General features: G+C 44.9%; 2 protein-coding genes across 2 annotated transcripts; both read left to right on the forward strand.

Moving 5' to 3' along the window:
• The first annotated feature begins 224 nt into the window (after nucleotides 1–224).
• Nucleotides 225–4,884, forward strand: srd5a1 (steroid-5-alpha-reductase, alpha polypeptide 1 (3-oxo-5 alpha-steroid delta 4-dehydrogenase alpha 1)). The gene is made up of 6 exons (XM_084484549.1): nucleotides 225–636; nucleotides 995–1,161; nucleotides 2,424–2,525; nucleotides 3,447–3,597; nucleotides 3,745–3,819; nucleotides 4,314–4,884. Exons 1-5 carry the CDS (start codon nucleotides 326–328, stop codon nucleotides 3,809–3,811), a joined length of 798 nt encoding a protein of 265 aa, XP_084340675.1. The 5' UTR covers nucleotides 225–325; the 3' UTR covers nucleotides 3,812–3,819; nucleotides 4,314–4,884.
• A 1,970-nt stretch (nucleotides 4,885–6,854) lies between these two features.
• Nucleotides 6,855–19,378, forward strand: tent4a (terminal nucleotidyltransferase 4A; the record flags this gene model as incomplete). The annotated part of the gene is made up of 13 exons (XM_084484502.1): nucleotides 6,855–7,704; nucleotides 10,489–10,612; nucleotides 12,588–12,634; nucleotides 12,746–12,866; nucleotides 13,260–13,367; nucleotides 14,186–14,314; nucleotides 15,165–15,378; nucleotides 16,054–16,180; nucleotides 16,348–16,451; nucleotides 16,964–17,151; nucleotides 17,297–17,455; nucleotides 18,423–18,599; nucleotides 19,211–19,378. Exons 1-13 carry the CDS (start codon nucleotides 6,890–6,892, stop codon nucleotides 19,376–19,378), a joined length of 2,481 nt encoding a protein of 826 aa, XP_084340628.1. The 5' UTR covers nucleotides 6,855–6,889.
• Between the last annotated feature and the right edge of the window lie 5,550 nt (nucleotides 19,379–24,928).

Genomic DNA, 24,928 nt, shown 5'->3' on the forward strand with positions numbered 1-24,928 from the left:
TATTTTCGTTTGATTGATTTATCTCAATCAAAATAATTGTTAATTCACTTTGCATAATATATAATGAGTCTCGTCAACGCTTTAGATTTTTAGCCCGACCGACACACCACGCTGCTGATTGGTTGGTTGGTTGACGAGACCGACACACCACGCTGATGATTGGTTAAGATGAAGCGAGCAGATGACGAATCGCGTCTTAAGTGGGTGCATCGCGGGACCAAACAGAATGCAGAGCTGTAGTCCGCATATATGTAACACCGTGGTTAAAGTTAAATGTTAAATTAAGCTGTGAATTACAACTTCTGCTATATATTGTCTATTTATTATGGACAACCTCCCAGCAATGATGTTCTCCTCTGAGCAGGAGGAGATGTATTGTTTAGATTGCATGGGCTACTTCTTTATATTCATGGCTGTATGCACTTTCTTTACATTACTCTTTGAAAACGTGCCCTATGGTCGATATGCTTCGGGTAAATATGGATTTCCAATCAACGTCAAATTTGCCTGGTTCGTTCAAGAGTTACCTGCGTTCATGGTGCCTCTCTACCTCGTTTTGTGGATGCCTTCTGCAAAAACTTCACAGCTACCGAATGGACTGTTGATAGCTATGTATTTTTGCCACTATGTTCAAAGGTGGGTAAGTTAATACTTACATTCGCAATTCCCTCCGTGGAGACCCCTAATCAGAAAATAATCATATGCGATTGTATTTAATGTGGATAAACTCACCATTTTTCACATCTGCGGCAAGTCATCCTCTTTGTATCGACATGCCTTTTGGTTTAAAAAAACAACTAGATTCTCCCGGCTAGGTAATACTGGTCGAGTTATGACACCCTCTGCCTTTTCTATTTTCCACGATAAACTATATTATGTATTATCTTGGACCATGTATGGCATAATTGTATTACTACACGACTAATGCAATATTATAGACACGCCTGACAAGAATATACTGCTTTTGTACAACATGTTCTACTCTCCATTCCAGGTCCCTTGTTTATCCATTTTTAATTCGAGGAGGTAAACCTACACCTGTGGTCTCGTTCGTCCTAGCCATTGTTTTCTGCATATATAATGGCTACATGCAGATACGTTATTTGAGCCATTATGCCGAATACCCCGAAGGATGGGTGACACACCCCTGCTTCATCATAGGTAGGTAAAAGGTGGCAGCTGCGTCCCCTGTTAATGAATAACGATAATGAAGTAGTCACGAAAGGTATTCAAAGCCCGCGACCGCCCCTTTTAACACACACACACACACACACACACACACACACACACACACACACACACACACACCAATTTGTGTTTATTTAGAAGAAAATTGTTGTTTCCTGAAAATGTCACTGTACAGATAACTATATCCAGAAGGACATTATGGGTACAAGAGGCAAACATGTTCAGCATGTCAAATAAGGCATGTACACCGATACCAGTATACTCAGACTCGGGCCCGATACTGTAGCCTACTGGTAAAACTTCTCAGATACAATCACCCATACCACCTTAGGCAATTTGACTTTACGTTGAAGGGCCATTGAACGTGGTGATTTGTCTTACATGATCGTCAATATAGTAATCTATGCCATTTCATCACTGTTACTGAAATAAGACCATTTTAGAGAACAAAGCGGGTAAAATCCAAGGTTTCTGTCGTTGCTCTCAAAACACTATGTGACCGTTCCACTCTACTTGAGGCACTCGGACAGTTTGTGTGGTGCTCTGTGTGGGCAGCGGTGGACTGCGGTGTCCGAGAGCGTCTTTCCTAGAGCTCTCAGCCCCAATTCTCAATGTTCGAATTCCCACTGAAACAGTGGCTTCACTGGCTCTGGAACTGTAATGTTATTATTAAAGGTGACATGTTATACCACCAGGTGTGAGTGTGATTAGCCGTTACAGGCCGTTTTCAAAATCTGCCTCTTCTGACATCACAAGTGGGCGTGTCCACCTAGATGTATGACTGATAGACGAGCAACGTCTGCTACAGTCCACTGGGTAGGCTGGTAGACTGATCTATCCAGCGCGCATCTAGGTGGACACGCCCACTTGTGATGTCAAAATGGCTTGTAACTGCTAATCACAGTCACACCTGGTGGTATAATATGTCACCTTTAAGTACTCGTATCGGTACTCAATATCGGCAAGTACCTAAATGTAAGTACTTCTACATGTACTTGGTAAAAATTGGAATGGTGCATCCCTAACACCAGGTATCATAGCGCCCCCTATGGGTGAATTGGCACCAAACATTTTGGAGAGTACCAGGAAGAGCAATTTATCTATTAAAGATTGTAAACAATCCGCAACGTTGATGTTATTAGTACTCTGAGGAGCTTGTGTCAAAGATGAATGCTGAATAAGTCCAGTTGACCACCTGCTCCATGTTACTCACCAATTAATTTCTTGGTTTTCAGGATGTGCTCTGTGGTTGGTTGGCTGGCTGGTGAATCTTCACTCTGACCACATCCTACGGAATTTAAGAAAGCCGGGAGAGACGGGTTACAAGATCCCCCGAGGTGAGACATCTAGGCTGGTCAAATGGAGATGGGAGACGTTTCAAATAACATGCAGCTACTGATTGCCGTTGTTTTTCAACTAGTTTATAAACCCAGTGCTGCCACACAGACCCTTTTATAAATCTTAGTACGTTATTATAGAAGATAATCAAGCTCATTTTATAATGTAATACATTATTTACAATTATTTTATAATAATATAGCATCGATTCTGTTCATAGCAGTTTCATGTGCATTATAGGACATTATACACTTTAAGAGATGTATTTCCTGTTCAGGGCGTGATCTGTGAATTTCCCCATTTCTACATGCATAAATGTGTAAACTCCCATGATCCCACATTACTTCCCAACATCGTCAAACTAGCTGCAGGAATTTCCTATCATATCAAAATGATGATTAGAAAGACATTAAAAGACCCGCTGCTGCGACAGAAGATATACTTCCCACATCCCATCACAAGACGCAATTAGCGGGGAGTAACCTTGTTCTTTGTGGTTTAAGATACTTGAACTACCATGGGATGTATGATTAATTCTAGTGTAGGATTACTTTTTTTTTTTTTCAGACATGCAGGAAGAGCCAGAGAGATTCATGCTGGTTATTAATCCTATAACCGAGATCAGTGAAATATTCTATATGTCTATATTTTTATGTAGAATGCCTTTTACTGCGAGTCTGGGGCAATTTTAAGAGAAATATTGTTAAATGGAGGACAAGCTATAATAGTCATGAAATTTCTATTTTCTAGGAAGTTCATTGATAAATCTGTTTTCGCAGCTCACATTGCTGCATACTCCCTAAATGGAAATATGAAGAATTTCGAAAAAAGTTTGCACTTCTTTGAAAGTGACCAATTCAATCAAGTGTAGAGAACCGATCAGTCGCAGGCCCTTTTTATTATTTGGTCCCCATCCGTAGGTGGTTTGTTCGAGTACGTCTCCGGAGCAAACTTCCTAGGCGAGATAACGGAGTGGGCAGGCTTTGCGCTGGCTGGCCATTCGGTGCACAGTACATCCTTCTCCATCTTTACCCTGGTGGTCCTCGCTAGCAGAGCTGTGGCCCACCACAGGTGATGCATGACGCTAGAGATTAACCCTAAAACACTGAACCAAAATGTTTGATATACATTATTTATTTATTTATTTTTTCATTCATTTAGTCATTGTATTAAAGAATGAAAAAAAATCTCAAAAACCCTTTCTCTCCTCTCTCTTAGGTGGTATCTCAATAAATTTGAAGACTACCCTAAATCTAGGAAGGCCCTGATACCCTTTGTGTTCTAAACAAACCGGTAAGGGAAACTTGCTCCAGGTCTCTCCAAAGACGTAAAACACTGGAATACTGTTCTTAAGGATAGCCATTAACGCAGTGATAATGTCCACAATGAACCAAACCGATTCCTCACTAGAGACCAGATCAATTCTACTTGCAGTACCTTAGGGCTCCATAAGTTATATTTATAAAGCATGCAGTGCTACACTGACCATAAACCTCTATGCATGTTAAGATCCCATCTGTGTACTGTCCCCTGTACTGAACATGTGGTTTGAAACCAGGAGTAGGGGGGTGGGAGGAATGTCTAAGGGAAATGCAATGGAAAGAGCAGTATATAGATTCAGGCCATGCCCTTTTTTTGGTTCTAGCCATCACTGGGAATGACTTTGCTTTAAATGAACAATGTGCTCATTTGAATTCTGGTCAGTAAAGCCCCCCCCCCCTCTCCCCCAACCTCACCATCTCCCTATACATGTATTTATACTTAACAGTCATTTGTGATCCCTGTAGAAGTGGGAGCAGGTACCTGGTGTCAGAGGGGAAGCTGATCAAGAGATTCCTACCAGATACGTCAGGGTTGGGCCACAAAAGGAGCGGAATGAACCAGGCATGGAACACAGTCGTCCAACCATTCTGAAATGAAAAGGACGGTTTGTGCCTCACACTCTCAGTGGAACAAGTGAAGCAAAGAGAAATAAAGACAGAAATAAAACAAAAGTGGATGAGGTGACGGTGGAGGGGGCTGGAGTCACATAAGGAAGTCCCTCGAGGTGGGAGGGGCCATCTGAAAACAAGTCGAGTGGGGATTTGGGCAGAAAGAGATACTACACGTGAAGATGGTAGATGATGATTGATTTGTTTAAGTGTTACCGAGATATGCTCGCCTCATAGTTTTCAAGGAAATCGTTATTTCAACTTATTCATTGTCAGAAGGGAAGTACCATACTCACTCAGTTTGAGTAGGTCAACCTTAATCTGCAAGTAAAACTATTGAGTCCATCTCTGAATGAATGAAAGTGTGTGTGATACCTCTCAAACATTTAGCTGCCTCATATAATTTGTACTTTATGAATTTCATTAAAATGTGGGGATTTGTATTAATTCTTTCTACCAAACCTGTTTCTCATCACTGTAGCAGAGAGAGCATGAACCTCTTTCAGCGTGAATTGCATTACCTATTTCTGTTGGCGACCGCCGTATATTGCAGGGCTCATACAAGTTACTCATGCATACCTTTGACTCAAATCGAATTCTTAATGACGTGACACAGCATGCAATGCGCCCACGGGCTAGGTAGAAATGTATATTGCAGTGTGAATGCAGATTCCCCCTAAATATGGGGTAAATATTTGGAAGGTGCTGCACCATCAGCCTAATGACTATTTCACCACATCTGGTCGCACACGGCTCCCTTCTAAAATATGAGCCTCTGTTTATTTTGACCTGACTTGTGTTGACATTGCATATTTGACTCAGTATGGAGCCTCTATTTCTGTCTGGTTCTGTCTCACTAGCCCCTGGCTGCGTGTTTGTGTGTGTGCGCGTGCACATTCAGTCAAGATTAATGTGCCAATAACAGGTGTACCGCTGCTGTGAACGCATGAAACGGTTGCCGGATGTAAGAATGCAGCCAGGGCTATGTAAACACTGATTTACTGTAAACGAAAGCAAGAAGCTGTTCAATTGAGGATCTTGATTCGAGAGGGGATGTTTTCCTTGACGTTTATACAGTGGAAGCGCCCCGGGCGGCGTCCTAGTTGTAACGTGAGAGTGACACGCTCGCTGACACACTTAACTAGGGTGGGGGGTTCCTTCCTTGACTGTCACATGGCTCACGTGAGTGGGGGCGGGGGGGGGGTTGGCGTGGGAATTGTAGGCATTCTGCATGAAAAGACTCTCCTACACGGATACACACAACGGAAGGTTGTGGCTGCCCCCACAGCTTTCGAGCGTCAACGATCTTAATAATTATTGTACGTTGTGACGTCACATCGCAATTACTGCCCCCATTATGAAATGATAGGAGCGGAGGAATGTTAATGGTTGTAATGATGTTTTGGTTGGATTCATTCTGAAGATAGTCAATACGGTTACCGACCGGTACTAGGTATATTGGCTGGAATAATGACCTCTTGCATATAGGCCTACCGCAAACTGCGTTTTGGAATTAGCTATAGGCCTATTGTGTGCTGTAGGCTACTGCAAACCTTACAAAATATGTTCGATCCCATGTGAACTGGGCCGTGAATAACACATGTCTGTCAATTTCAAGAACATTGATTGAGCAATCAAAAATTAGGTATATTTTAATGGCGTTTTTAGTCTTCAAAGAAAGCTTGCCTATATGTGAATTAGTATTTGAAAGTTTTTTGTGTCATCGTTGACAACCATTAACTTTGCCCTTTAACCTACTATAGAACACAGATGGCCTAACATAATCTAACCTAACCTAAAGAGTTGATGAATAAAAAACAGGGAAAGTGCATGAAATGACATCAACATTAGCTAGCTGTTATGTTAGTAGACCTACGAAAAAATAGTGAGCGGAGCGGACAACCAATGTGTTTTGAACGTAATCAGGGTTTAAGAAGTAAATTCAAAGTCTTGTCCATGTATTTGGCGCCCCCCTATACTTTGTTTTACTATTTTTTAAGGTATGACTAACTATGGAAACAAGTTAACGAGCAAAAAATGAGGAATGTCAAAAATAATTGCACATGTAACATCCATGATACGTAATGAATGTGTTATCCAGCCGAGAGCGACAGCGATGAAAGGTGGACGACGAGGAGGCGGCGGCGGACGGGGGTGTGTTCACGGAGATCATTCAAAATGTCCACTCAGTACGCATGCGCGTCGATTTGAAGAGAATACGCCATATTGGATTCACTTAGGAATCCACTAGCCTTATTTCAGCTAGCGGTGTAAAGGACCAATTTATCAATGGTCTCTAAACGGTTTCGTGTTTAGTCCCCCTCTTTTCGTGAGCTAGGCATCGTCACCCTTCCGCGGACCTGGACCGTCGCGTCATCGTAACGGGCAGTGCTTTTTCACACACTCAGAGGGGGCCACCTACAAGAAGTTGAATGGATCCGAGGGTAGCTTGGATTCAGCCCGAACAGAAAGGACCTGCGAACGCCTTATGGATGCACGTCTGGGAGACTTCTCAGGGAGTACGGGACCTCTCCGGCCGGCATCACAATCAGAAACACAGCCCGTGTTTGAACTACCCCACGTTGGACGTTTTTAAAAATGTCGCGGCCGTGGTGTCAAGTAATAGCTTTTGCAGCAGCAACGGTAATGTGACTGCTGCTGGTCTGAGCAGCAGCCATCGTAGCATCATGAACGGCACTAGTATTAATGGCACTGCAATTTCTTCCCTCGGCATGGCGATATCGAATGGGAACGTACAGAACTCTTTGACCCCGCTGGCCAACGCGAATGGCAACGGTGTGACGGTGGATTTAGGTGAGGGGAAGATGTCCCAAACGACGGGGTCCGTTTCCTCCTCTTTGCAGGAATCAGGAACGGACTGTCTCTCTTCCAAGTGCTCATTAGACCGGACTTTTAGTGCAAACGGAACGGGGAATATAAATAAAAACGCTGGCGGTGCCAATTTTATCTTTAACTTCAGTGACCGCATGCACAATAATGTTAACCAATACCATCGCCACCTTCAGGAGCATCCACCTTTCAATTTGCAACAAATTTGTGTAAAGGGGCACCAGATTCCCCCCTCCATACCTCTAAATCACCACAATCACCATCCAGGCCGAAGGAAAAGTGACAACAAGGCGAGCACTTATGGGATGAATTACTTGCTTTCAAACTGCACTAATGGTAATTACGCTATTACCTGGATGCCATGGAACACGAGGAAATACAACCCAGGACTTCTTGGGTAAGAGAATGGCTGTTATAACGTTATCGTTTAATTATGGACAATTCTGGTATCTAAAAAAAAGACTTAACATCACTCGATATGAATCCTTTGGTTTTGCTATAATTGTTATTACGAATTTAGTTTCATTCGTGATTTTTTTAAATATATTTGATAACGCTACAATGTACGCACCAATTCAGTTCTCACTATGGATTTCGCCCGGATAGCGGCTGAGCTAACGCTAGCCCCGGCTGCTAGCCCCGGCTGCTAGCCCCGGCTGCTAGCCCCGGCTGCTAGCCCCGGCTGCTAGCCCCGGCTGCTAGCCCCGGCTGCTAGCCCCGGCTGCTAGCCCCGGCTGCTAGCCCCGGCTGCTAGCCCCGGCTGCTAGCCCCGGCTGCTAGCCCCGGCTGCTAGCCCCGGCTGCTAGCCCCGGCTGCTAGCCCCGGCTGCTAGCCCCGGCTGCTAGCCCCGGCTGCTAGCCCCGGCTGCTAGCCCCGGCTGCTAGCCCCGGCTGCTAGCCCCGGCTGCTAGCCCCGGCTGCTCGATAGCCAATCTAGCTAACGGCTGGTCGGCTTTTCAGTGCTGTGGGCGGGGACGTTAGCATGTAGCTTAGCACACCGAGGTGATCTATCCGAGAGTTGGGTAACCGTGAACTTGTGGAATGTTGCATTAAGTAACCGACAAAAATAGCTGTTTGTACCACTCCGGATAATCTTTGTAAAAACCCATTTATTACATCAGGGTTGGCTGGTAATATATATACACATATATATATATATATATAACAAGTAATCAGCCATGAAATGAAAGGTTACTGACTAATCGAGATGTTCTAGATATTCTGTTATACCGTGTATATATAACTACAATAAATTTCGTGCTATGCCAAGTATACTTTTTTATTTATGTATAACGTTAGGTTTATTTAAGACATGTTTGCTAGAACATAACTTGCCCATCTTAAAAAAATAAGTAATTTCTGGGCACTTTTTTACGTCTTCTTTATATCTTTAGGACTCCAAGATCAGGAAAACCCATAAGGCATCACTAATTGAGATTATCACATTTCATTGACAAACACAACATTAGTATTTTCAATATTTACTAGGATTGACACGGTCATCGTTTATTATACCGTAATCCTTGCAGTAAATGCAAATATGTAGTTACAATGGTAAAAAAAAAAAAAAATCTCTCTCTGCCGTCCTTGTCATAAGAGCTTTTCTGTGCGTGAATGAGTGATGAAAATGACTTTATTGTTGGAAATTTGGCGCAATATAGACTGAAGGGCTACCACTTACTCCTACATTCAAAATCGTTAAAGAATTATACACACTTAGTTTAGTTCAATCACTATTAGCATATTGTGTGATAGTATGGCAGCGTGTGATTTAAATAAAAAATATAAAATATAATCTACACTAATCAATGGATTACGCAAAAAGGTTTTGGCATTGTAGTTTCTAAACGGAATTGAGTTATTTTAGTAGATCTATTTATATTTAAACTTTTTATCTAGATTTTATCAGAGAAAAAAAATCTACTGATTTGTACCTGCCCTATTTTGTGTAAATATAGTTATATTAAAAACATGCCACACTGAAGCACTTTATCAAGTATACTACATAGTTAAAGGTAAAACATAATAAGGGTACATTAATTAACAGGAGTTAAAACTGGAATAAGCATTATTATATAGCATTAGTGTAGGAATTTTTTTTATTGAGGGTAGTGGGCAAGGGCTAACCCCAACCCTGACCCTATCCTAAAACGCTTGTGAAAGCCATTACCTTAGTTAACATGAACACCATAGTAAACATGAATACCATTAGAAAAAGATTACAACATCATTAGTTAACTGATGGTTAATTCTTATTGCATTAACTAATGTTAATGAATGGGGAATAATGTACCTTTATTCTAAAGTGTTACCTTTAACTTAAATGGTTTGCCTCATACCCATGGCTTCAGCAATGGCCGCTGTAGTGTCCTGTTGGGTCGGCAGCCTAATACGGATGGCCCCTTATGATTGGCTGTTGTTCATTGACTACTCTGCCCTCTTATTCTGTGGCAGGCACCACATTAACCGTCAAGCGGGTGCACTGCACGGCGGGCAGAGCGCAGCTCCTTGAGGCTGCTAGTTATTGAGTGTGACAGCCCCGTCCTGTATTTCTTTCTGACATCATGGTGGACATTCTCATGTTTGACATTCCTGCAGGGGAAAAGGACCCTGAGGAGGAGCAGGGGTCCACTGTTTAGAAGTGTTTTGTCTGGCCAAACATTTATACGTGTACTATGTAACATCTAACTTATTCCCCATCCCCTGATTTTATGTATGTGCAACATCAAGGGGGGGATTAGTACAATAATCATGTTATACCCTTGTTTCCAGTACACAGGCTAGGTTCCATGTCATTTAATTAGTTCTTCTGGTACAAGCTCAGAAATGCCATTTTCGATTCTATGAGGATGTCACTGCTTGTTGAGAAAATGATGTGGTTATGGAATGGTTAAAAGGGGCACTTTTCTGACTGGGAAGGATAGGGCAGCATTGTGTAATGATTGGGTGTTCGACGTCCAGCTAAAAGCAACTCGGGACATGTAGGCCTGTAAATTAAAGGGACTGTAAGTTCCATTGGATGAAAGTGTTTGCCAAAAAAAAAATCGACCAAACTATCAAAGACAAGATAATGTTGGGGGTCAAAACATACTGCTTTTAAGGGTGAAGACAAAATAAGGTTTTAGTTTTCCAAAACTATTCCTGAGCTGATTTTTTTTTTTTTTTTTTTTTTCTCTGTGCAGCCTCCACGAGGAGATTGTGGACTTCTACAACTTCATGTCCCCTCGACCGGAGGAGGCGGCCATGAGGAAGGAGGTGGTCAACAGGATAGAGACAGTCATCAAGGAGCTGTGGCCCAACGCTGAGGTGAGGCGCTCGTCACATGCTCACAACCTGCTCTCACAAAGCAGACCTTGAATGAATAACTAACATCTGATGGAAATCAGCTTGAATCCGGACGGGGGTGGGGGGGTGGGGGGGGCAGGGCTTTTCACATTCTTTCCCTTCAGATATTTTTTCAACCAATCATGTTGCTGGGATCTGTGCGTGCGTTAATTGGCACACACAAACCTGGCCATCTGTAGTCGACTGTAAAAAGACCCAGGCCTACGTTGAAGATTTGGCCTACGGTCATTTAATCATTTAATAAACGGTTAGCTAATTAATATAATCTATGAAATCAAACAGCGGCCGCCCTCTTCCTAGTTGGCTGTGCTATAGGGACCACTTGGTTTAGACCACCCCTGCCTTATTTCAGACCTATCAGGGAACATCTTCTCTGATTAATTCAGGGAATCTAGGGAGATTTAATAAAGTCACATGTTGTTTAGGGCCGTATACCTTCCTTGTGATTTACCTATTTTGTAGAACTATTGACCATATATGGCTCTATAGAGAGGATTGATACTGCCCGACGGTTAGAAGCCCCGCCCCCTTGGTATACACTGCTAGACACATACAGGTGATTGCATCTTTAGTTCATGCCATCAAATTCGCCATGTCAGAGCGTGAATATCTGTTGGATATCCAATATCTTTCTAATTAAACAATAATAAAAATGCATAGTTCAATGCTATTCAGATGCAGTGTTTCCCCTATAATTGTACAGTCCAAAAAAAGCATTAAAAAAAAGAAACGAAAAGCAGATCCCGCCCTTCTGGGCTTGGCCTACACGTATGTGAAAATGCAATGTTTTTCCCCTGTCACGGCTGAACAATAAGTCTACATGCACGCTAAAAATGATTTGGATCAACCGCGATGCGAATATGAGACATTTTCCTAAAATAATCATGGCGTTGAAAAGACAGATGGTATACTGGACCTACGAGCATATGCTCCGTCCCTTCACCAAAATATCCCTTGACTGTAATATTCTTTTCTGCCTAATATTTACTTGGCAATAAATAAATGTTTAATGGTAGAATGCCCTCTAGGGGGCAGAACGTTTAATGATGGCATTGGCACGGCGTAAGCCTGTGTATACAGTGTAAAAGTAAATATTAATATGCTAATTTTGCACATGAAGTATCTGCTGTGCTCATTATTCATGATTTATTTTTATTCAATAAATTCACTTTATTTAAGTTATCCTCTCCTTGTGATCCTTTTTGTTTTAAGTCTTGATATACCAAGTGAACAAACATTTGAACGTAAACACTAAATGCAGACCACCCGCTGCTATGTGACCGACGCGGTCCATTATCCAGCCCGGCTCGTCCCTTCAGGGGTTTTTCAGTTGAAGAATTTCCAGGGGAAACACTGCTGGGTATTCTGGTAGGAATAATGCATAATGGGAGTGGATTATGGAGAATAATGGAGAGGGAGAGAGATTTTGACATTTAGACACCGAGATGTGATTATTTCTTTAATACACCCCCACAGCAGCGCTATGCCGCTGTACAGTTCACTTTCAGATTTGATGTTCCTGGCAAGCAGTCATTATTGTACAACTTGTCGAATGCGTGGGGAACTCTGCGTGACCGGGCGAGCCACTAAACATTGCGAACAAACCTATTTGATAGTCTCTATACGACAATGCGCAAAGTGATCGTTAAGGATTGGCTTGACGAGTACATGTTCACACCCCTAGTTGCCGGCATCGATAAAAGGAATCTATAAACTCGCGGGCATACGATTCCGATGGATCCGACAATTTGGAACCGGTTCTTAACTGAAACCGGTTCACCGGTTCTTATTGCAAGACTCACCACTGACCAGAAATGGTGAATCACGCACACATACTGTATGCACTGTTCGAACTGTACTTTTTTGCATTTGCAAATCTTCAATATTCCGTTTTTCTTCTTGCATCGCTAAATGTTCTCATCTTTATCTTTATAAGGTCCAGATATTTGGCAGCTTCAGCACAGGACTCTATCTTCCGACTAGGTAAGCCCCCAATTGCCATGGTCAAAAAAAACCTTTTGTGCATTGTACAATACATCTCTCCTTCTGTATTGCGTGTTGTAATTTCCTCTCTCCCCCCCGCCCCCCCCACAGTGACATTGACCTGGTGGTGTTTGGGAAGTGGGACCGCCTCCCTCTCCAAGAGCTGGAGCAGGCCCTGCGGAAACACAACGTGGCCGAGCCCTTCTCCATCAAAGTGCTGGACAAGGCAACAGTGAGTAGTTGTTCACCGGTGCTGTAGACCATAACCACTCCCAGCCCATTGAAGTCCTCCGCGTACGCCGGCCTGTTGAGTAGTCCTCCGGTCGAAAGCAACGGCAGTTGATCGCAGAACGAGCACTTTGATTCACAATACTATCACATGGCACGTCAGCCCTAGATGTGTCTGTTTTTCCTGAGATGCAAATCAATTCAGTTATTCCGAATATAATGTTAGAATGAGTTACAATTACTTTAGTAGAATATTTGTAAAGTCATTTAATTTCATTGCTAAATGTGGCCTGCCATAGCAATTTTCCATGTCTTAACCAAACCAACCAGATCTTTCCGTTCAGGAACTAAAAACCACTGAGGGCCGGCCTCTAATAATCAACACCTTTCCCCGCAGGTGCCAATCATCAAGCTGACGGACCAGGAGACGGAGGTCAAGGTGGACATCAGCTTTAATGTGGAGACGGGCGTCAAGGCCGCGCGCTTCATCAAAGACTATGTTAAGGTGAGACATGCTGCCCAGCGGACCACACCGTCAGGTTAACGTCACACATCATCAATGAATTTGAAGGGGCACGAAACATAACGAATCGAATTGACGCATATTTTAAAGGGGACATATTATACCACCAGGTGTGAGTGTGATTTGCCATTACAAGCTGTTTTGAAAATGTGCCGCTTCTGACATCACAAGGTGGGCATGTCCCACCTTGTGAATGTGAAGAGACACATTTTCAAAACGGCTTGTAACGGCTAATCACACTCACCTGGTGGTATAATATGTCCCCTTTAATCATGCACATTCATTCTGCTACTCCTGTGCTATTTTTGATAGTTAGGGTGAACCCTTGTCAAACATTATATATATACATTAGGGCTGCATGATACTGGAAAGAAATCTTGTAGAGATATTTGGTTTTTCTGCAATATGTATTGCGATATGACAATAAAAAACCATAACAACATTGTATAATGATTGGGGTGATTTTGTAGCGTTCAACGCTCGTTATACAGAGCTTTATGGTGGCAAATTAAATGGAAAAATAAATGAGTCGTGTTTCATTTTGTTGTGGCAAAAATGGCAAGGCAACCTTGACAAAGTTCCACTTTTTGGTCAACGTCATCTTTTCTGTTCAGTTCTGTATTCAGACATTAGAACATCGTTTGAACAACCCTGTTCCACTTCCACACCGTCCGTCCAGTGTGTCTGTCTGTCCTTTCCACAAGACGTAAATGAAATCAATATGTTGTTGTTGACCCGTATCTCTCTCTCTCTCTCCCTATGCATCTCTCTGCCTATCGCTCCCCTATCTCTCCTTTCAGAAGTATCCAATGCTGCCTTATCTAATCTTTGTGCTGAAGCAGTTCCTCCTGCAGCGAGACCTCAACGAGGTCTTCACCGGGGGCATCAGCTCCTACAGCCTCATCCTCATGATCATCAGCTTCCTCCAGGTGTGTTAACCCGCCTGTCTTTCTGAATAAATGAGGCTTGACATCAGGAAGAATACAATAAGACTTAAGGTTTGTGTCCACGTTTTGTGGACAAAATAATACGAGAGGTGTGTTCATCTCCATCCTATTTTCTTTTATGAACAAATAATTGTCTTGGACAATATTGTGGAGCCAGGCTTCCCATGTTTGCAGATCCTCAAAATGTGTGGATGCTTGCTCAGACAAATGTTGAACACTAAACGCAAGGCAATGAGACCAGGGGTGTGTTTTTGCCACATGCCCAGCGATTATCACAATCTTATTACACGGCTCTTCTCAATGCTGTGGAACGCTCCATTCACTTGCATGGGCCTTCCCGACTTCCGGTGGTGAATTATTTTTCAATAAAGACCGTTGCTAAGCATATAATGACCACTGTCAAGGAAAGTGGATTTTTTTCATGTCTTTCGTATCACTCCGCAAGTAGTCCGGTAACTTATCAACCCCAGTGGATTCGGTTGCTAAGCGACGTCAACGTCTTTGGCAGACTATTTCTCTGCTGATCAACACTACGAATGGTAATTGTAAAATGTAACCGTGTAATAAGGGGGATAATGTATAGAACACCGGTCATTATCTAAAAGAATCCCCTTCAGGGCGAAGCAAGACACCGACGCGAAGTCCTGTTCGCCCTGTCTGGGCTTATTTCCCGATAATGACCGGCGTTCTATACATTATCCCTTACTTGGTTTAGACTATCAATTACAAGTCGAATCAATTCTAAGCATTGGTTCCACGCAGCTACTAAGACGAACGTATTCAGGCCAGTGCAATAACCCCTCCTCCCCCCGATGCCTCGACCCCCTTTCAGCTCCACCCACGCATCGACGCACGCAACCCCAGTGAGAACCTGGGCGTGCTGCTCATAGAGTTCTTCGAGCTCTACGGCCGCCACTTCAACTACCTGAAGACGGGCATCCGCATCAAGAACGGCGGCGCCTACATGGCCAAGGAGGAGCTGATGAAGGCCATGAACGCCGGCTGCCGGCCGTCCATGCTCTGCATAGAGGACCCCCTGCTCCCAGGTGTGTGGGCCGCTTTCACCGACGGACAGGGCGCCATGGTTGAGGAGCCTACAGAAGTTAACAAAGTGCAACAGAAGTGTTTATCCGTGGGCTCAAACGGCTGTGTAGTGAATACCCCGTGTGCTATAATGATGGCACGGTTTGGTTCATATCAGGGTTTTTGAGTCACGTTGCTTTGGTTCGGTATGGCTGCCTATGAATAAAATAGTGTGAATATAAAAGATTTCTGAAGTCACTTTATATTACACAATGTCCACAGATGGTATGGGACAGTTGGTGCTACCAAATACTTAGGGATAGGGAATAGGGAACGCCCATCCCGTTCCGGCAGGGCATCATCAAGACTTTCACTGGGTACCTTTTAACACGGAGCAGAGCTATTTTTTAACCTAACAATGAAAAAATAATAACAGTTGAGATTTCTTACCTGAACCATTCCATCCCTAGTTTCATGCAATGCATTGTGTTCTTTATATTCCATGAAGTGATCTAATCAATCAATCAATGTATTTCCTTTTCGGACATAGACACTACATTTATTTTACAAATATTGTTTATGACTTATAGTGTTATGTGTATTTGTATGTGATGTGTCATACTTGCTTTTTAATTTTTTTTGTTTGAAATAAAGACTGAATGAATGAATGAATGAATCTCTGATGCTGTTTTGCACAGGCAACGACGTTGGCAGGAGTTCGTATGGCGCCATGCATGTGAAGGACGTGTTTGACTACGCGTACACGGTCCTCAGCCACGCGGTGCCACCCCTGGCACGGTCGTACCCCAACAAAGACTGTGGCAGGTGGGATGACATGTGGAGATGTGCTTCTTATGTGTTTACAATTTACTTACTAACTGACTCCCCACCTCCCGATTTGATCTTGAACAAAACGAAAAAGAACCCGGATGACCACAGACGGTCCTTTTTAGGCAAAAGCCTCTTCTGACGCTCCTCCTTCTGTCCTGCAGCACTCTGGGGAGGATCCTCCGGCTCACCCAGGAGGTGATCGACTACCGGGAGTGGATCATCAAGAAGTGGGGGGGCCGGCACCTGGCACGAACCGAGAGCCGTGGTGAGACCCCGCATCCCGTACTGCTGCGCGCACCGCCTCGCCCCCTTTTGAGTGTCGACCCTGATTGGGCCTTTAGCTATAGAGTTTGTGTACGATAGTTTTGGGGCTTCTAGGGACTGGATGGCTGTCAAATCAATATCCATGTTCTCCTTCATATCCATGTTCTCCCACATTTCAAGGCCAACGCAAACATACACACGTCTTAACCGCACCAGCAAGTACATTGGCCCGTGATTGGCTCAAATGCGTGCGATGTGACGTCACTTGGCACCAATTAAAGCCAATCAGATATCCGATATATTTGGTTCCGACCCTGCTATTTGAAATCGCCGTCTTTGAAGATAAATGTAAATCTCTTTGGGGTCTGTGAGCGTCCCCACCTCACCATCGTCCCGTGAACCCGTGATTGGCTCGCCGTCGCCGTCTTTGAAGATGAATGCAAATCTCTTCGGGGGTCTGTGGGCCTCCTGTTGGGAGCGTCCCCACCTCACCATCGTCTCCCTCTCCCCCAGGCTGCCTCCCCAAGGAGGCGGCGTCGTCCGAGGCGGAGCCGGAGCCCGGCTGCAGGGCGGCGACGACGGCGGAGGAGCAGCAGAGGGACTCCAGCTCCCCCCACAGCGCCGACTCCCCCATGTCCATCTCCAGCCCCCAGCAGCACTCGTCTGCCTCCTCGGTGTCATCGCTCTCCGGGTCGGACAACGTGAGCAACGCCGTGCACCGGGACGGACGGCCACGGCCGGCCAGTTTCCCCCCCCGATTTCTAACACGTCGTTTTGGTTCTTCTCCAGCGAGCTTGTTGCGTAACGTGTATTTATGTATGTTAAGTTGTCTTCTCCCTCTGCCAGGACTCTGACTCTACACCGCCGTGTCCGGCGCCCCAGCACCCCGTGCACCCCTACGCCTCCTTCCAGACGCTGGGCCTCGCCCTGCCCCCCAGCCTGGGCTTGCCTCCGGGCCTGCCGCTGGGCAAGCCCTGCCGCCTCATCATGCCTCCTGGATCCCAGGTACAGCGCTGTGGGGTCCCCATAGGGCTTCTGCTTACGTTGAACCCTTCATTTCATAGTGGCTTTTCTACCTGGCCCTGCAAGGTCCTTTCAATCCATTACATAGCATAACTACTATAACTATTTATTTATTTAAATATAAAAGAGTCTTAGTCCCAAAGCGACTTGCACTTAGTGCTCAACAAGGAAGATGTAACCCAAAAAGTGCAAGAATCATTTGAGTACGTACAAATTCATCAAATAAGAAAAGCGACCGCTTTGAAGTGAAATATATTCTTTTTCATTCACCAAGGCAGTCTTGACAAATGAGTTTTCAGCCTGCGGTGGAAGATGGGGTTTCAGCTAGGGAAGCGGCGATTAACCGGTTTCACTATTAAAACGTGACGGTTTGGTAACCCTAAAGGCTTTGTTTCTGGTCTCAAGAAGGGGCGAACAGCCATTCCCTACACTATTTAACGCTTGGATTAAACCCTAAAGCTCCAGTATAATTGAATCTATACTGGCTGTATAGTTTAGGTATTCCATCTGTCTTTTCACCGGCGCAGTATAAATCATTTTTAACGTGTGTGTTTGTAGACTTTATTGTTCATCAGCCTCGACGTGAGAAAAGCATTTCGTTTTCACAAGCGGCTAGGCCAAGGCCAGAAGGGCGGGATCTGCTTGTGATGCCATACATTTCGGAGATAAATGTCTAGCCTTTTCTCTTTGATACGCTCTCTCGCTCCGCAATCATTCAAAGGGACTCTGTTAGCAACGGCTCCCTCATCGAGTCAAGATAGAGCCACAATATCTGTATTGTTTTCCTATATATGTGTTTTGTTAAGAGAATCATTGCTGTGGGGAAAACCAGAAATCATTTTGGGGATTTGGTGATTCTGCGTTGATATAATCATCGTTCTGAGGAGGCTCTCCCTGTATCCCTGGTGTCGTTCTCATCCGTCTTCCCCCCATCTCATCTGTGTGTCAGGCGCACGTCTCCCTGCCCGGGGGCCTCTCCATGCACTCCATACCTGGTCGCCAGGTGTGTATAGACGCCAGCAGCCTGCCCACCTTCTTCCACATGCCCCCCCCAGCCCACGCCAATGTCTCCACCCCCACCAGCCCCCAGGCACCGCCCAGCCCCCACTCCAACCACACGCACAAGGTAGGCACCGGAGGGCCCCCCCCTGCACACATATACATGTACTGTACACATGTACCATACGCATGTACAGTATACATGGACTGTACATTTACCACACACGTGTACCGTGTGTGGTGCCTTAACCGTTTAAGTTTAAGTTGTGAACCGCTGCCCTAACCATTCAGGTGTTTAAGGTGCCTTCCGCTGCCATAACCATTTAGATTTTTAAGTTGGGAACCACTGCCTTAACCCTTTAAGTTTAAGTTGGGAACCACTGCCTTAACCCTTTAAGTTTAAGTTGGGAACCATTGCCTTAACCATTTAGATGTTTAAGTTGGGAACCACTGCCTTAACCATTTAGATGTTTAAGTTGGGAACCACTGCCTTAACCATTTAGATGTTTAAGTTGGGAACAACTGCCTTAACCCCATTAGATGTTTAAGTTGGGAACCACTGCCGTAACCATTTAGATGTTTAAGTTCCGCTTTCAACCATATCTACGCCATTATCAAAGTAACAGTAACAATAGTTTTTGATAGTTATTTTTGGTAATTGTATGATTGCATCTCTCGGACACTCATAGTGTATTTTCTAACCGTATTATTATCTTCTTTTTATTTTTTTCTCCCCAGAACACAACAAAATTCAACGTCAAGGTCTTACACACCCCAGCACTGGTCAGCAGTCCCGTCCTGACCACCCGCGGACACGCGCACGCCCACACACACGCGCAGTACCACCACCGCAACACCTGGCGGCGCCGGAAACGGGACGGCCTCCCCGTCAGCCTCAGCAGATAGAGGGGCCGCCGCGCCTCTCCCTCCCCCTCCCCCTCCCCCCCGCCTCCTCTCCTCTGATCTGTCCGCCCGCCCCGAGCTTCGTCTCGAAGGACTAACGGACAGACAGCCAGCGACCGACGGGCGGGCAGGTAGACAGACAGACAGACAGACAGAGCAGCCAGAGCAGCTAAACTGTTTTTAGTGGGCAGCACCCACGCAAAGTGACCCATCAGCCCCGCCTCTTTGGCCAGCTCTAAACGCCCCCCCACCCCCCCCCCTTCCCTCCTCCTTTCTCCATCTCGGTCCTCTCACGCCGTTCCTTCTGCAGTTCTGTTCTCCTCCCACCTGCCTACTGAAAGACTATTCAGAGCAGGGGCCCCAAACGACCAGGGCCCCCCCCCACCCCCCCACCCCCCCAACACCCCAACACTCTTGGCCCAAGCACTCAGCAATGACCCCCCCCCCCCCCCCAGTCCCTCAACACAACACACCTGTCAGGATAGGATCAGGCTGCCTGGGACCGAGATGTTTGCCTTTTTAATTCCCCCCCACCCCCCTCTGATTGAGTTCCCCCCCCCCCCCCGTCAGTAAAGGGCCTCAGAGCGGCGTTGATGTCATGGTCTCCTGGGAGCGGTCTCGGCGGGAGAGACTTTTAGCTTACAGTTGCCTCTGTCTCGTCGCAGCCAAGCTGCCTGTTTTCTACTCGCAGATTTTATTTCCTTTTTTTTTTTTTTTTTTTTTTCTAGTATACACACATACGAGCGGTTTTGTAAGTCGTGCAATAATTCATTTTTCTCTTTCAAAGTAAATGTTTATTTAAATTTGGTCTGTGTATATGTAAAGGCATTTTTAATGTTATTTTTTTATAGAACATTTTAATTTGAAGAGTGTTTACAGAACCTTTCCCTCGGTAACATCTATAGATATATGGAGAGTTGTATAGCGTGATGGTCCCCCTGTGTGTGTGTGTGTGTGTGTGTGTGTGTGTGTGTGTGTGTGTGTGTGTGTGTGTGTGTGTGTGTGTGTGTGTGTGTGTGTGTGTGTGTGTGGAGGTTGACATGGAACCCAGTTCAAAGCACACCCTGCTTCACACACCCACACCCCCCAACCCCCCCCCCCCCCGTCTCCGTCTTCGTCTCCACGTCCACCCACCGCGTCGTCTTCAAATGCACTGAGTGTCACAGGGAGGAGGTACGGTCGGTTGCGTTGGCCATCACTTGTGACCACGAGCACTGGTCTGGAAAGAGGGCATCTGGCCCACTTGGTCCGGCGTAGATGGAGGTGTGAAGGCAGATCCTAGAGAAGAGAACGCCATTCTACCTATGAGTCCACTAGAGGGTGCAGGTTGGCATTTGGCTCTCGAAGCCTGCAAGCACTGCTTGTGTGCATGCGTCAGATTGTGTTTATATATATATATATATATAATATATATATATATAGGTGTGTGTGTGTGTGAGTCATCATTGGACTGTACAGTTCCAGGGAGAAGGCTAGTAGCGGTAGCTGGTGTTCTCTTTGGTGATTCTTCCTCCTCACAGCAGAAGTGTCGCAGCTCCGTGTTTGTCAACCCCCCCCCCCTTGTATGTTTTAAAAAATGGCGGTGGTTGTCGTATTTTTATGGGATCGCAGGAAGTGATGGGCAGGGCCGGGGCGAAGCCTCGTTAAATAAACGGCTCTCTTGACCGGACCTGACCTCAAGATGATTAGGAGTTGCCTGGGGGTCAGACCATGAGCTCCTTTCCTTTAGATGTGGGAAAGGGGACAGGGCTTTGACGCTACGTAACCTGTTCAGGTGTCCACTCGTTTGGTGCAAATCAGTGCGGATATATATATATATACAAATGGGGAGGGGATCTTCCTAATCAAGGACTAGTGAAAGGGAAATCTATTCTGGTTCCTTTCGGGAATCTCGTGTATATTTGATTGCCAGGTACTTCCGCTAACTGTTTTTTATTTTTTTTGCAATGCTTAATGTCATTACTATGCAAGTGGAGTCCTCTAATTATTGTCACATTTTTGTTTGATTTTTTTTTTTCCCCCCCGCCTAAATATTACTACTACCACTGCTTGTAGAACAATGGGTCATGTGACTGTCCATGGTAAATTCTGTCCTCTGATTGGCCCACAAAACCCATTTCAAAAATTTGATGCAATGCCTGTACCGTAGATTTTCCATTACAGTATCGTAATGGAGGTAAACTGATATGAATCAGATTGGTCTGGCCTGTGCGAGTGTTTTTTTTGTTTTTGTTTTTTTTCATACCAGCTGTGAGAATCAACCTTCAGCATCACTTTTATTTTTTTTATTTGATTCAGTGAATGGTTGGAGAGACTCACCCAAGCCTCCGTGCTCCACTCAGAGAGCGCCTTGCACTCTGGGCTGAAGGTGGAGTTTCAGGTGGAGCTTTTATCCCCCTGATCATGTTCAGGCCCCGCCACCCCCCCCCCCCCCCAAGGTCACACCACAATGGTTGCAAAAGACAAAATATAGGAAGAGGTACCATATATTATGAGCCAGAATTAATTTCTAGTTCATATTCACAGGTCAAATGATAGACCCGGGACTTTTCTCCATATGCAATCAGGACTCATTCCAGTCAGACACAGTTCATCTGTTATGGTCAGACACTGTTTTCATATCGGCCGTGAGGCCATTTTAAATCAACCATGAAACCATTCCCAGTTCTACTGGGAACAATGTTTTTTTTTTTTTTTTACCCATGGATGGATGAAGTAACAGTACATGCTTGACCTACACAAACTCAAACGTCCATGGCAGCTTTTTCCTTTGGATAATAACTACCAGCATTTATTAAAGGAAGGAAATCCACCCAGGAGGCCCAGAGACTGGCTTTGAGCTGTCAGCCATGTGTTGACAGAAGACTGGCAAGCCCAGTACCCTACGAAGTCTGTTCCCACCCTCTCGGTGGGCCTTTTTCTACTTTCCTCCCAACATGATGAGGGTAGGACCGTCTAGCGCAGAGCTGCCCCCCCCCCCCAACCCCACCCCCACCCCCCACCCCTGCCTCTCTGTTCCTTAGTTGTTGTTTTTTAATCCATTTTGATGACATGTTTCGGAGTGAAAATAAACCGAATGCAGAGTTTCAAACCTGGGACTGCTGAGATTTGGATGTACACACAGAACATGTAAATGCAAATGTATTACACCACTCCGTTGCAAAAAACAATGAGGGATTTTAAACCTGGCGGCTGCCGTTGGAGACGACAGCGGTAGCCGCGCTACATCCTGGCCTCAAGACGGCCCATCAGCTGGTGGTGGTCCGGGGGTCCATCTGTCGGGCTTATGTTTTCAACATTTTTATGTACCGGTATATTTTTTTGTATTTTATTTTTTAATAAACACTTTAAAACTGCCAATAACTGCTTGTGCTCTCGATTCTTCACTGTTTTACCTTGAAATAAGTTAATTGATGGTAAATTCAGTAATTTTACGTTTTTACATCTATGCGCACACTTCAACTAAGGGGTTTCGTTTTCCTATTCAAGATTGTAAACAACATTCAAACCATACCTTGCTTGCAAAGTGGGACTTATTAACTAGAACGCAACAGAATATCAGAAGGGTATCAAACGCATGAAAGGGGTTTGGACTGGTCATCGGTGTTAAAAAGCTCAGATCGGCATCAACTCGTCTATTTTAGAGAAACTATCCATGAGCAATCACGTCAAATGAATCATGGGTTTTAATTGAAACCGCCAAGCACGGACCCAGCAGTCTGTCCCACTAATCAACAGTCCGATCGGTATTGAATCCGTGCTGAAAGAAAAATACTATACAAATCCGACCACCAGGTGGAGCCATATACTGCTGATCACCGGATCACCAGCTCACCGGATCAGCTTCAAGAAGGACCGTCCGCTCACTGTTCAGACGGTTCGTAACACTCCAGTCTCTTCTTTTAGCCTTTTCTCTAATTAACCACTCCTATTGCCATGGATAAAACACAAACAATACTGCCCAAAATTGTATTTGAAAAAAAAAAATGAATGTTTGAAAGAATGGTTGCTGCCCTCGATGTATGTGTGCTGCTGTGCAAACAGTTGGTAGTTCAGACAATAGCTAACTTTGCCTTTGTTTGTTTAACGATTCAAGAATTGCACAGGTCCATGGAACACCATCCTAAAACCTTCATTTATATACACTGCACTTCTTAAACCAATCAAGATAAGCGAAAAATATTTATTAACAGCCAAATCTGTTACTGTGCGTCCACCCTCAGATTACTTTATTGACTTTTGTAGTTTTGGCATAAACCTAGTTTTATTCTTTACTGCATTTCGAAAAAATACAACAGAAGTGTTTTTGCCTTTGTCAATTTATGCTTGTTTCAAATCATTTGTGTATGGGTGGCCCCAAGTTGCGGACTGAGGAACTTATTTTAAGGAAGTAGCCCTTCATTGTGCTGTCAGGCTTAATTGTTTTTTAAATACGTTTTTAAAATGCTGTAGCCTGTGTTATCCAAACCCAAAGACTGCCACGTTTAAACATAATACCAACCAGTCTCTGACTAGGTTTTGTGTGTGTACGCGTGCGTGCGTGCGTGCGTGCGTGTGCCGGACCCTCTCTGTCCTCTGAGCCATCGACAGGCCCCGTCGGACCCCCAGGCCCCGTGGTCGTCTGACTCAGTGCAGGCTGACAGCACCACCCTACGGGCGGTGGACATCCAGGCACTGATGACCTTCTTGTCTACCAATCACCTCTATCTCTCTCTCTCTTTCTGCATCCCTGTCTGCAGCTAACGGTTCATTTTTTCCATGTCAAATGACGTTCCTCCTCCAATACCCCCCGCTCCCCCATCTCCCTCCTCCCAACCTCAAAGGGATTTTGTTAACTTCTTTGTCAAAATGATAGATGACATTTGCTGCTCATTTCCCCGTCCTGTTCTGGAGTAGAGAGCGAGGCGACCTCCACGCCGAGAGACGCGCAGCGGAGGAAATAATAAAGGGCTTCACTGGGGGCGACAAATGAGTTAAGGCAGGGAACAGGCGGACGGGAGAGGGCTAAGTAACAGGCAGGTAGTCAGACAGGCAAGGATTTAACAACAGGCGGGCAGTCAGATAGGCGAGGGTTCGGCAACAGGCGGGTAGTCAGCCTGAGCACAGAGAGACGATTGTTAGCGTGAGTGACAGAACACTCTAACTAATGATCCCAACACAAAAGAGAGCAGAAGTACTGACGGTGAAGTCAAACAACGATCTAGCATGGTCTGATGGTCTGGCGATCAGGGGTAGATGTACTGTGTGCTAATGAATGATTCTTGCACTTTTTGATGTATATCTTCATTGTCGAATGCACTTACTGTAAGTCGCTTTGGACAAAAGTGTCTGCTTAAACCTTTTTATTCATTTTATTTTTACCTCACAACCTCATGCTGTTCATCTCTCTCTCTCTCTCTCTCTCTCTCTCTCTCTCGACTTGGTCCATGGCTCTCTCTACTCTCTGTCTCTTCTGTCTCACACTTCCTTTGTCCTCTTCTTTTTTGCTTCAATATTAGTGTGTTGTCAGCAATGTTCCCTCTCATTTTTTTCAGCACTGAGCACACATGAATC

The sequence above is a fragment of the Micromesistius poutassou genome, assembly GCF_964030765.1.
Source record: "Micromesistius poutassou genome assembly, chromosome: 20".
Classification (NCBI taxonomy): domain Eukaryota; kingdom Metazoa; phylum Chordata; class Actinopteri; order Gadiformes; family Gadidae; genus Micromesistius; species Micromesistius poutassou.

Coding starts and splice junctions, on each gene's coding strand:
- srd5a1 (XM_084484549.1), top strand. CDS start 326: ATGGACAACCTCCCAGCAATGATGTTCTCCTCTGAGCAGGAGGAGATG. Junction 637..994: donor TTTTGCCACTATGTTCAAAG/GTGGGTAAGTTA, acceptor TCTCCATTCCAG/GTCCCTTGTTTATCCATTTT. Junction 3,598..3,744: donor AGAGCTGTGGCCCACCACAG/GTGATGCATGAC, acceptor CCTCTCTCTTAG/GTGGTATCTCAATAAATTTG.